This window comes from Equus caballus, chromosome 8, assembly GCF_041296265.1.
Source record: "Equus caballus isolate H_3958 breed thoroughbred chromosome 8, TB-T2T, whole genome shotgun sequence".
In the NCBI taxonomy this organism is placed as follows: Eukaryota; Metazoa; Chordata; class Mammalia; order Perissodactyla; family Equidae; genus Equus; species Equus caballus.
This window is the reverse complement of record NC_091691.1, coordinates 1,385,314-1,398,672: the sequence shown is the minus strand read 5'-3', so window position 1 is coordinate 1,398,672 and position 13,359 is coordinate 1,385,314. Positions and strand designations below refer to the sequence as shown.

The 13,359-nt window shown below is 42.9% G+C and overlaps 1 protein-coding gene across 9 annotated transcripts in view; it reads right to left on the bottom strand.

Annotated features, from left to right (window-relative positions):
* LOC102148794 (rho GTPase-activating protein 20-like) overlaps positions 1-13,359 on the bottom strand; it is a 99,029-nt gene that overhangs the window by 42,512 nt on the left and 43,158 nt on the right. For 3 of the 9 annotated variants that reach the window (XM_070276002.1, XM_070276003.1, XM_070276005.1), the window contains exons 4-8: positions 10,417-11,035; positions 9,305-9,472; positions 2,539-2,688; positions 1,515-1,556; positions 794-878 (exon numbers count right to left, since the gene is read on the bottom strand). In XM_070276002.1, coding sequence (XP_070132103.1) covers positions 794-878; positions 1,515-1,556; positions 2,539-2,688; positions 9,305-9,472; positions 10,417-10,481 — 510 coding nt within the window. In that variant the 5' untranslated portion in view covers positions 10,482-11,035. Of the gene's footprint in view, positions 1-793; positions 901-1,514; positions 1,557-2,538; positions 2,689-9,304; positions 9,833-10,416; positions 11,036-13,359 lie in introns of those variants that run through there. The other 6 variants (XM_070276000.1, XM_070276001.1, XM_070276004.1 and 3 more) reach the window with 3 other exon arrangements.

Sequence of the window (13,359 nt, the reverse complement as noted above, 5' to 3'; positions counted from 1 at the left end):
AAAGGCCATAACTGTATGCTGTTATAGAAGGGAATGCCCCTATGCTTAGGACATACCCAAGTGTTTAAGATAAAGGACCGCGACGTATGTGTGACCCTCAAAAATAGGTATCTTCATACACAATATGGAGAAGGAGAGAGAGACAACAAAATAAATGATAAAGCAAATGGAGTAAAATGTTAACCAAATAGGTGAATCTAGCTAAAGGGTATATGGGTGTTCTTTATACCTTTTGTATTTTTGCAACTTTTCTGTAACTTTACAATTATTCCAAATAAAACATCATAGGAAGAAAAAAACTGTGGAAACAAGCCAGGCCACTCTGCATGTAGCAACAATTGGAAAAAACGTTTCATTCTAATAGGAAATACCTGGTTGTGAAAATCACTTTATTACAACCAGCCACTATAATTACCATTAGCAGGATCCAGAGAAACATTAGGAACGTTTACCATGCAATATTCTTTCCATGCTTAAGCAGTGAAGCCATCATAGATTCCTCTTGCTTCATATCACCTGGGATTCACGTTTTATGTCACAGTATGGATACAGGAAAATACAGTTTTCCACTTGGTACCTTCTCAATTCTCTCTTTCTCTTCCCCTCTCTTCCTTTCTCCCTCCCTCCTCCTCATCTCCCCTTCCTGTTTTTCTTTCCTTCTCTCTCCCTTTCTCTCTCTCTCTCTCTGTTTCTACCTCCATCTCTCTCTGTCTATGTCTATGCCTTTCTCTTTCATTCTGCCCAAATAAAGAACTTGGAATTTAATTTAATTTTTGCTCTTAAAAATACTCACACATTCACAGTTCTTCATGTCCTCAGTGACGATTTTGAGGGGAATGCTCTTTGGCTGGTCCTTCTCTTTGGCTAGATTGATGCACCTAATCACATTCAATAATAACCCAAAATAGAGTAGGATGGATTAGCTATTAGCTTCTTTTCAAATAATCTATACTGCTAATATTTTCAGTCTACTTGGTTATTTTTGAAAGCATATAAATAGACTCGGCAAAACCAAATTATGAGTTGGAAGAATATGCAAAAACACTTCATGAAAGTAAGACATGACCCAGAAAATAACGGGTTGCCCCTGTCGTGTGAGATTTTGCAGTAGATCCAGTCCTCAGAGCTTTCCTGCCTGGTTGGAGGGCCCAGCACCTTCCTGGGTTCAAGGGTAGGAAGTAGCAGCTGCTTTGAGAATCACTCAGTAGAGTAACCTGCACTTAGGGAAATTGAGCGTGTGTTTTGAGAGTAACACTGGATCCAATCATTAGGTTGGAGAGAAGGGGAAGATGAGAATGACAAGCAGAACTTCCTCAAAAATAAGCAAGACATGCATGTAAGTGAGAGGACAATTTTGGAGTAGCAGCTGGGTAAATCTAAACAAGGAGTTATTTGAGGATGCTCAGACAGCTTCTACTAGAGAGGGGGAGAATAGTTCGAGGGCGCTGCTATGAAGAGATCTGCAATCTTTTATTGTGGATCAAAGATTTAGAATATGTATACTGAAAAAATACCTTTGAAGGGAAGAGTGCCATTTTTCCTTTAGTTCTGAAGAGCTGCAATTTAAAAAAAGGGAGAAAAAATTAAACTACATAAAACACTTATCCTAAGATATTAGAACTGCCATTGCAGATGCAACTAGCAGCAGCCGTTTATCACTGACGTGGATGCGTGTGTCAGTTGTGCTCTCCTCATCGTTGGGCATTTGATGGGCCCTGCTGTTTTCCAAGCAGTGTTGCAGCGATGGGAAATAGATCGTAAAGTGGGAGAGCAGTTGGTTTGGAATCTACACACGTAATTGCAACTATGTGAGGCAAGCTATGTGATCACGGGCAAATCAATTAGCCACTCTGAGTTTCAGTTTCCAGAACAGGAAAAGGGTTAATTATACCTCAGAGCGTTCCTGCAGCTGGCAGTGCTATTCAAATATTAAAAAGAACCCCTGTGAACCCAGAAGTGTAGACTCAGGATGTCCAGGGTCGGGGGGCCACATTCCCCATCCTCGTGCCAGTCTAAGAACATGTCTCAGAACACTAATTTGTACTCTGGGACCATACCTTTGTCTTGAATTGTCACCTCTCTATAGACACCAAATAAGACAATATGTACACAGCAATTCAGGCAACCCAGTATTTGATGACATGATTAATTTTATTTGTATAATTCAATACTGTTTTTCAGGGAATGAATTTGGGAGTATAAAAGCAATTTTTCAAACTGACTTGGACTATTTAATAGTACTTGCTCACGGAAGATATTCCAGTGATTTAAAAACACAGCTACTCGCTGGGGATTAGGGGCAGGATGTTGAGAGGGGCCTTAAACCTTACTCCACATACCCTGAAGATCCACCTCCCCAAGTAGCTCCTAGAGCCCATTTGAAAAAGCACTCATCCAAAAAGGAAAGGAAATTACTCCAATAGTTCCCACTGTTCATAATCAATTTGCACATAAAAACCTTTTGGGGGAAAGTACATACAAGTGTCATTATGAGAGGTCAGAAAAGGAGTCATTGAATACAAAAGCTGTAGGTCTTACCTGAAGGTGGCCACAAAGTTCACTGTGGGCCAGCCCAAGACAAAGGACCTCTTGGCAGAGGTGTCGGCTTCTCCGAATTTGTCCAAACAGTTGGCAATCCATATGGTGTTCAGGGGTACTTTATTTTTTATTTTAAAGTTTTTTTTGTAACTAGAAAGATAACCAAACAAGACCTCTGTTAGTTTGTTTCTTAAATGTTATGGGAACAGCTGTGCTCATGGAAAGATGCCAGTTCTCACTGCCGCAGGGTGCAACGTGCCTCCTTTAGCTCTGTGACCCTCTGTGCTCCGCACAGTCAGGGGTTGCATGGGTCTTTACAAAGTGTATGCTGAGTGACGCCTGGCCCAGGAAGGCCCTGAAAACACTTCCTCCGTGGCAGCAAATAGCCATTTTTCTGCATGTTGAGTATTGAGTACGGACCATACTCGACATTTTAGAGCTTTTTAAGAGAACCATTAATTCATTTATTATTCATTTATTATTGTTATATTTGTTATTATATTCACATATATCATTTTATTTACTTAAGGATTTATTATTACTATAATTAATTATGTGTTCATGTCTTGCTTACTTTAAAAAGCCTTTGAGTAGCTGAACAAAGATACATGATACATGATTTATAAAGATAATTATACAACTTTTTTCTTGAGAATTAGACTAAAACAGCAATAAGCTTGGATCAGAGGGATTTAAAATACATTTTCAGCCTTAATTTTTTAAAAGATTTTCTAACGTTTAGGCATAGGTTATTTTAAATTTCCTTTATTAAGATTTCATTCATACCATTTTCTATCAGTTTCCGGATCAAACTGAAAAACTGTTAGCGCTCGGACTGAGCTCAAAATTCAACCAATCAATCAATTGGTCCCACATCAGTGCCCATGAGGTCTTACATGTGAGTCATGGAGATGTTTCCCATTTATCTCTGAGGAATCGGAAGGTGATCGACTTTGTCAGCAGTGAAACGGTTTTCCGACAGTTTCTTCCTAATCTCCTTTGACCTCTGACATGGAAACCACTATATCTCTCGGTTAACTCACAAATTTAACACTCAGGCAAGCCTGAGATTTAGACGGTACAAGTCCTCTGAAGGATGCCTAGGGAACACGGGCATGCCACTTCGGAATTGCCTCCTATTCAGAACCACATGTGGAAACGTTAAAGCTAAAATGAGATCCAAGACACCTCAGGTTCAAAAACCCCTAAGACTCTGCTGACTCATGGGACAGTTAAAGCAAAAAGGCTTCAACGGGATTTATGAAATGAAAATAATTCTGCAGGAAGCCTCCCTGAAGGATGACCTAGATTCAAACGTTAGGGTACAGTGGATGCAAATACGCCTTGTGACACAGGTGGCTTCTTAGACATTTATTTCACATTTTTACCCTATGTTGATGTATTTGAAGATTTGTGTGAAACACAATCAATTCTCAGATAAAATAATTGTTCTAGATCATAATTCTAAATGCATTACGAAGCTAAAAATAATCTACTGCCAATAGGAAAGAGAGACACATGTCTACTTGTTTTTACAGGTTTTAAAAGTTTTGTCATGTAATGTCCATGTGTGGAGACAGCTAAGGTACTGTGTTGAAAATTCCAAATATGTGCACCTGAAAGAGTCATTTCTTTAATTCTCTCCAAAGTTCCATAAAGTCCCAAGATTATCCACTTCCTTGAGACCAAACCACGGAGTTGTCAAAAGCCCAGAGTACGGTTTTCAGTCTCCTATAACATTTATTGAGCTCCCACCACATGCCAAGTACTATTCTACATATTTTACAAACATTACTTCACTTAATCCTCAATCCACTATATCTATTAGCTCCATTTTATTGATGAGGAAACTCACAGAGAGATTAAGAAAATTGCCAAAAGCAAGAGATGGGCTTTGAAGCCAGACAGCCTAAGTCATGAGCCTATGCTCACAAGCACTCGGCCTCCATGAGTGCTGACCTGGACAGTTCCATGTAGTGTCCTCCTCATCGTTCCTACCTTCAGCCTCCTTTCTCCCCCCAGAGCCATCAGGCTTTCTGACGGCATTGTTCTCTCGTTTGAGAGTGAGAGGATCAATCTCCTGACATTCTATCAACCAAGCTAAATGATAGCCTGGAAATCCTGAAAATGTATTACAGCAAAGGCTTGTACTACAGTGGATTCTCCTGAGATCTCACCGCGTTTCTCTGCTCTCAGTGACTGACTCTTCAGATTATGTCAGTAGAAATGAGAAGGGATGAACCTTATGGAAACTGGCTCAAAGGGAGCAGGAGGAAAAAGGCAGTTTTTATTTCTACCGCGTGGGCCCTCGCTATCGATCTGCTGAGATGATGGTATCCCTCTTGCTTTCTTCTACCTCAACGTGGACACGGGAGCGTGAACCCCGGTGAACTGTGGAAAGTCACAGATTCTAGGGAGATTCCCCTCATTCTAAGGCACAGGTGTTCCCTTAGATGCTGGGAGTAGGGGTCATGGTATCTTCTGCAAGAATCTTTGTAATGCCACTGATAATAAGCTAATAGTCATCTTCATCTTTTGACCTAAACAAAATTGGATTTCGTTGTTTCTATATTCTTTAATAACTAAATATGAGGACAGAGATGTCTGAGGGGGGTGTGAGCTAAGTAAGTACAGTCTCTTCCTTTCTGTACGTTCTCCATGGGCCTCTACGAGTATTAGTATCTTATGAAGTAGATGCTGTTTAAAAACACAAGTCATAATTTCATTTGAAAGATAACTTCTTATTTAGCATTCTAATGAATATCAAAAATGTTAACAAAGTTCCCATCTGACTTTAATTCTTGAGAACCGAAGTTTCTAATGTAGTATGAAAAAAATGAAAAAAATCTCCAAACAATTTCCACTGACTGTTATTAACATCCAGCACAACGGGAGAAATATAATTTCCTCATGAGGAAAGAACATATAAATCCCCTTTATTATTACACACAAACTAAAGTTCATTTAGTCTGACTAATATATACGCAGCAGTCAGTCAACTATTTACTCCCTTTGTGTTGGTTTCTGTAGCATCAACCTGGCGAAGAAAGAGTTTCCAACTGAAGCCTCAAGACACACTGAGGAAAAACGGAACCTAAGTCACTCCACCCCCTTCCCTGAGTAGAAAAAGCAGGCACTAAACTCAGGTGATAAACTTGAACAGATCGATCCAGGACATTACACAATCCTCCATCTGAGAGCGAGGCATGACAGAAAGGAAATAAGCAGCTTGTTGCGGGTGGCTATTTCATTGTAGTTGTTGTTTCTTTGTGGGAAAAAAATAAATAAATTTTCTCATATGAACAGTAATCACGAATATCCCCAAATGTTTACTATGGAAATGATCTAGTAGCCAGCTTTCTAAAAGCTGTGGTAAACTCTTGTACAAGGTGGCAGCATTGAGTACTGCTTGCTTCCTGCTATGGACTGAATAGTGTCCCCAACTCCCACCCCACTCCCCACCCCCCAATTCATACCTTGAAGCCCTAACAGCCAATATGTCAGTTTTGGGAGATAAAGCTTATAGGAGGTAATTAAGGTTAGATGAGGTCATAAGAGTGGGGTCCTAATCCAATAGGATTGGGAGGAAGAGAGAGATCTCTTTCTCCACAGGCACGCACTGAGGAGAGGCATGCAAGCCCATGGGGAGAAGGCGGCCATCTGCAAGCCGGGAGGGGAGCTCTCATGAGGACCCGACCCTGCTGACAGCCTTATGTCAGACTTCCAGCCTGAATTACTGTAAATAAATAAATCTCTTTCCTGCGTGGTGAGGAAATGACTAACTTTCATCTGCTTGGTACCTGGTGAGAAATGGAACAGAATGCTCAGGGAACTGAAAAACAAATGAGAAGTCTAGCTATCAAAAAAAAAAATCTGAGGCCAAAATAAAGATAAGAAAATATATTTAAGATGAGTGAAATTGCCTCCAGGTGTAGCCTTGGAGATGGTGATGTCATAAAGAGGACAGAGAGGAAAAGACTCTGTCCAGGGCTTGGCATGAGGGCCACTGGAAACACTAATAATAAATAAATGAATCTCTGTAAATACGTTTCTGTGGTTTAAGCCCAGCAGCCGATGGTATTTGGTTTTGGCAGCCTGACCAGATGAAGACAGTTCCCTTATCAAAAATCTCTGCTCTCTCTAGATCAAGGTCTTCTGAAGCAAATCAAATGCCTTAGATCACCTACGCTTTCCAACATTCCCAATGGATGTAGAAAGCATATAGAAGTAATCTTTCAGGAACTGAGTCTCATAAACAAGAATATTATTGAATAAATTGATGGAGATTGTGTCACATCATGAAACCCTTGAGCAGACACAGAGAGCTCTCTGAAAAGCAGTATGTGAAAGATGGTGGGCATCTTCTGTGATAATGGACCAACCAAAATAGAAATTCAGCTCTGAAATGGATGCAATTTGCTAGGAGAAAAGAACACTGTATCAGTATAAAATGTTTTTAGCAGAGTACTGTAGGTTCTATCAGACCCGTTCAGAGGTTAGCAGTAGCTGAGACAAGTGGCTTCTGGTAGGAAAACAAAGGTCTCCTACTCTCCTAAATACTGTAACAATTACAAAGGTGAAAAGAAAAGTGAAGGAGAAAGTATTCCCCTTAAAAATTGAATGTGAGTGGTCTGCAAAGTCCTGACAAGCAGGAGATGAGTGTTGTGGTTGCTTGCTTTTGTGTGTCTCAGGTTGAGCACGGAGGAATACAACATGGTGTGACAGGAAGAGCATGGCCTTGGGATGAAGGCAGACCTGCGGTGCAGTCTCTCCCACCATTTTCCTGTGTATGACATCGGGCCAGTTCCTGAGCCTTCCTCAGTCTTTGTCTTCCTATCTGAAGCCTGGAGATGGTAACAGTACCTGCCTTGGAGGGCTATTGGGGAAACTAAACAAGCCATCTGTGATGCTCCTCGTGTGGTCCCAAGAATGCATCCAAGAAATTTCAGTTTCCTATACTAACCTTGCTTAAATAAAGAGATTGGTAACTAGTCTACACTTTTTAAAATAATGCCTCATTCCCTCTATCAGGAGCAGAGTGCTTTGAATGGACCTCATGCCAAGCCCTGGACAGAATCTTTTTCTCTCTGTCCTCTTTATGACATCGCCATCTCCAAGCCTACATCTGGAGGCAATTTCACTCATCTTAAATATATTTTGTCATCTTCATTTTGGCCTCTGATTTTTTTTTTTTTGATAGCTAGACTTCTCATTTGTTTCTCAGTTCCATTTCTCACCAGGATGTGAGTTAGCCATTTCCTCACCACAAAGGAAAGGTTGGTTTCAAGGATGAGAGAGAAACTAGGTGATTGTGGTGTGTTCTGTGAAATCCAGACAAAAGAGAGAATAGAGGCAGCAGCACCACAGGTTGGGTAAGAGCCTGTGTGCTGAAATGAACAGACCTAGTTTCAAACGTGAACTCCGCTAAGTGCTAAGGTGGTGACCTGGGGAAAGGCAGCAGACCTCCGGGCATCCAGGTCCTCCGTAAGATAAGGAAAATGAGCCTATCTCACTGGGTAGTTGCAAGGGTCAGACAAGATTCGGTACATAAAGTCCTCAGCATAATTCCTGACAGAAAAAACTTCTGATAAATCATGCTTCTTATTATTAACGTCACTCAGATTAAATATAGCATTTTGCAAAGTCAGTACTTGCGTGTCTTACCTATGACATGGCGTCACTAACTGAGAGCTAGCGGTGAGGGCAGCCAAGAAAAGAGTTTTCATTTTCTCTAGTAATGAAAAGCTTCTTGACAGTTTGTTTGGTGAAATATTATTTGTCTTTTATGGTGTTTCATAAATCATGAAAACAGAGATGAAGAAAGTAAACAGATGACCTTGCATCCACCTACCGTTAGACGTTAATTGAGCAATTACCATGTTCTAGGCTGGATATTGGTTACATTTGTGTCCAGGGTTGGGAAGAAAGTGCACCCATTTGGTTCTGTCTCCAACATATGTTCCAAATCTGTCTGCTGCCTCTTCTCACTGCCACTCCCAAGATGGAGTTCTTGTCATATTTCATCAGAACCACTGCCTCCCTAACTAGTCTCCCTGTGTCCACTCTTGCTTACCTACCAATCTGCTATCTACCAATAGGCAGAACAATATGCTAAAAATATAAACCAGATATGGTCACTTGCTTAATTAAATACGCTTCAGCATAATATTTCAACACTTATTGTGGCCTGTGGAGACCCTGTGTGGCTGGACCCCTGACCACAGTATCTTACCTGATATTGCGCCCCACACTGCAGGCTCCAGTCACATCAGCCTTTCCTGAACCCCTCCCTCCAGAGGGCTGAGTTGCACCCACTGAGTCCTGCTGGTCCCTCACCCTAGAAGGCTCAGCCACCTAGTCTAGGAATGCGGCTGCTTCTCACCCCATAGGTTTGGTTTAAATGCTGCCACCTCGGAGAGACCTTCATAGACAGCCCCTCTCTAGGATGGTCCCATTTTCTTCTCCACATGGTACCCTCTTCTCTCTCTTATGAGAAGCGCTAACTTCAATGTGTAATTTCCCTCCTCTTATTTTTATCATCTGTCCGGAAGCTCCAGGCAGGCGAGACCCTGCCTGTCACATTCTCAATCGTGTTCTCTACAGGGACATGGCACAGAAGAAGACCTCTGTCGATACTTGTTGAATAAAGGGAGGATCAAAACATTTGCAAAAGCAAAAGAAGAAAACCACTGAATATTTTCCTACAGTAAAGGTTAGTGAAAACGCAATCTGATGGTAATCAGGGGAGCCTGTAGTGTACACATACTTTTTGTTAGCTATCAGCAACAGATCGCTGAACAAGAAGAGGTGCCGCTTCTGCCTCCTCCAGCCTCTTCTGAGTTCCACGGGGCCGTGGATCAGCAGGGTGCGACCGGCACTCTCAGATGACGTAGCATTTTCACTGTGGGTGTCCACCTCAACAGAAGAGCTTTCCCTGCAATGCAACAAACACCACAGGACAACCAGTCACCCATCAAATACCTGATAGAGTTTTGTGCCAAAGGTCAAGGTTAATACGACACTAAAAATTAGCCTCGATCCCCAAAACAGAACTCTATAGCTCAAATTCAAGTCACCAAATTACAGAAAGCTATTAAAAGAGATGAGGGCACACAGGGAGTTGAGGTAGATGGAGAACGGTTTCCAGGACATGCCCCGGGGCATGCCAACTCTTAGAGGTGGGGAGAAGGGGACAGCAGCAAAGCAAAGATGGCCACGAGCTGTTGGGAAGGGGAGAACCAAGAAGCCAAAGGTTGAGAATATTACAAGAAGGTAAAAAAAAAAAAAAAAAAAACCCAAAACCCAGGACAATTTGTGGCCTGAGACAGATAAAATAAAGTGACCTAGAGATTTGTGAAAAAGTAATTACAATTTAGTTTCATGTTAACATAAAACTTGAGATAACTGAAGATTCTGGAAAATTGACTCCAATCGTATCTAAATCAGTATTCAAGTTTTGGGGGGAAATTCTCAAAGATCAGCAAATAATACTGGAAACATCAAAAAGTTTCTAAACACAACAGGGTCTTAGATATTCTTTTGTTGAGCTATAACTAAGCTCTAAGCTATGACTCTTTGGTCATAAAAGGTAAAACAACTAAATTTCACAGGACACAAAAACTCTTTCATGAATAGGGAGATATTGTCATAGGTCTACAGAAAATTCTCTCTCATGGAGCCAAGAAAGGGTCTCCCTTGAGTATGTAAAGCCTGCTTTCTGTGCTCAGCAGCACTGAACCTTGTGAACATGAGGAGCTTTTCATGAAAGCAGTGCTGAAGGTAAGAATCAGTTCCCATGTTTTAGGAGAAACAAAACAGAACACTTCCTGTGACTGCTAGTCCCTTTGGACGATCAAAAGTAGTATATTCAAAGACTACCTGCGGAGGTGAAGCCTTGAAGGACGGCCTGAAAGCTCAAAGCGCTTTTTGATTGATGAAAACATCCCGTTTTCTTCAATTCTTGGCACTGACTATCGAGCACGTCTACAGCACTTGGCAGAGCACTGTAAACTAGGCCCTGGAGCCTGAGAATTCTGAAGTTGTCAAGGTCACCGGCCGTTATGACTTCAGGGTTCTAAGGCGCATGCCATAACTGACAAACTGACATATCTGTTTCCCTGGTTTTGCCTGCATCTTTTGAGTTTTTAAAATTAATCTATTTACTTTGAGATAACTGTAGATTCACAGGAAGTTGTAAGAAACAACCCAGAGAAATTACATCAACCTTTTACCTGGTTCCCCGAATGGTACTATCTCTCTAAACTATAGTACAATACCATAATTAAGATAGTAGCATTGATACAGTCAAGATACAGGACATTTATTTCCATCACCACAGGATCCTTTCTCTGCCCGGGCTCCATGATTTCTTCTGGTACCAGCATATCCAGTAATCGTCAACGCTGAAGCGAGAGGTCAGGGTCCAGGAGAGTCTGGCTGTTTTTCCAGGAGATGCAGAGGGAGGGCAGCTGAGTCAGCACAGGCTGGGAGAGGGAACCTGCAGACACAGACAGGCATGGTTGCTGGGCAAGAATCATGGGAAATTTCTCAGAAGTCTAAGCAAGGGAGAAGTGATGTTGGGGGCTTCCCTCTGTCCCCAAAGCCTGTCCCCACCTGTGCAGTGAGAGAGGAGCACAAGGAGGAGGGGAGACCAGGCCATGGTGCACACATCCCCGTGGTCTCCACCCTGTGCCATAGTAGGGGCTGCCCACGCAAATGGGTTTCCATCCAGTGCAAGCCCAGCCCCTCCCTGAGCCCTGGTGCTGGAGCTCAGCTCACACCACACACTGAGGAGGATGGAGGTTGGCCTCATCCCTTGGGAGAGCCCTGGGAGGAAGCACCTACCGAGACAACACAAAGGTCCCTGCTCAGGGGACTCTGCCAGGCCAGAGAGGACAGAGCTGCTCAGCCTCCTTCAGTAAGCACAGGGTCCAGCCCCCAGGCCCAGGCTCCTTGGAGTGAATGGTCCTTGCTGAGCAGCTTTGTAGGGACCAAAGGGCTGTCCTGCACCGCCCCCTCCTGGTCACAGGACACACCCCTCACCAGGGCCAAAGCCCTGAGAGCACAGCTGGTTTCTGCAGCTCACCAGGTCACTGTCTCTATTCACACATCCATGGTCTGATCATCTGATAATGGCATTCACATACATTGGAGGCAATGACTCTTGTATCACTCTCTCATAAGGCAGTGCACATGGAAGGTGGAAAAATGTACAGAAATTGGAATTTCAAGTGTTTTAACCATGAGACAAGATGTTGCAAACATCATATCCCTTCATTTTAATGTGGTTTAGAGAGTGCATCCATGTTCAGTGTTCCATCACTTGTGCATAAAGCAATGAATTCCAAATAATCTCACACAACCTTATCAGTGTTTTAAACTCCAATTTTTAGGTAATCTATTGCCTGTACTACTGAGAAATCAAAGAAGCACAATGAATCCTAATATTTGAGCTGTGCAGCTTCCATCACGCCATCTTGTATTAGAGTAAAGTCCAACCTGGCAGAGAAAGTCTTAGACCCTCATTTGTTGGCTGCTGTCATCCATCTCTCCCTGTTCAGAATGATCTCTTCTATGGACACACAGCTTACCAACCCCATCATCCTCTCTTCACAGGTTTTCCCACTAGGGTCCTTCATAGGGTTTTGGGTTAAAAAATTGAGTATTAAAATTTCATTGATCTTGTGCTGGATCATGAGCTCTATATTTAACATCTTGTTAACAAATGTCTATCATTAGGGGCCGGCTTCATGGCCGAGTGGTTAAGTTCACGCGCTCCACTGCAGTGGCCCAGTGTTCGGATCCTGGGCGCGGACATGGCACAGCTCTTCGGGCCACGTTGAGGCGACGTCTCACATCCCACAACTAGAAGGACCTGCAACTAAGATATACAACTGTGTACGGGGGGGGGGGGGGGGTTGGGAAATAAGGCAGAAAAAAAAAAAAAAGATTGGCAACAGTTGTTAGCCCAGGTGCCAATCCTTAAAAAAAAATGTCTATCATACATGTTCTTAAGTGGAATGTTATTTGACTTCTATCAAGTTCACCCACACTCTGCAGTTTATTTGCTCATGGAGCTTGTCTCCTGTGCTCACAGTTTGTTCCCCCATCCGCCTGCTCCCCATGGTTTTTTTCCTCAGTCCCTGCAGGCCCAGCGCATCCTTCTCTTTCTCTGCGTGAAGCCGTGGAGCCCAGTCCATCTCCCTGGTCACTGTCCCCAGGGTCAAGGGGGAGTTGCTCTTCTGTCCTGTAGACAATGAGATCACCATTATTACTTAACCTCTACTCTTAATTCGACTCAGAACTCCAGGCTCAAAATGTCCAGAAAGCAGAAATCATTATCTTTGCCTCAGATCTGCTCTTCAACAAGGTTTGAAATTCAGGAGAATTCAAATACTCTTTCAGCAAACACTTGCTGGGTTTGTCCTTTGTGCCACAGTTTTCTGGGCTCTGTAGATACAGCAGTGACCTAAGAGGGGAAAACTCCTATTCACATGGAAGTTAGATCCCAGCAGGAGAAAGAGGCAGTGCATAGACTCGCATAATTCCTCTGGGCATCTGGAGCCTGCTCCTGCTGGCTGAGAGCCCCTCATCTCCCTCAGGACGTGGACACTGAGATTCTCTGTGCTCTGTCCCCAGCCTCCCCTCAGCTGCACATGGCTCTGCCCCATTCCAGGTGCCATGTGCAGGAGCCCAGCCCTGCTCCCCCAGCCTTGCAGAGTCCCTCAGTGTGGCCTCATCCCACAGTTTGCCCACTGTATTCCATTCTTTACTCTGGATTTAGAGCGATATTTCAAGCACATGTATCTGATAAAGGCACCC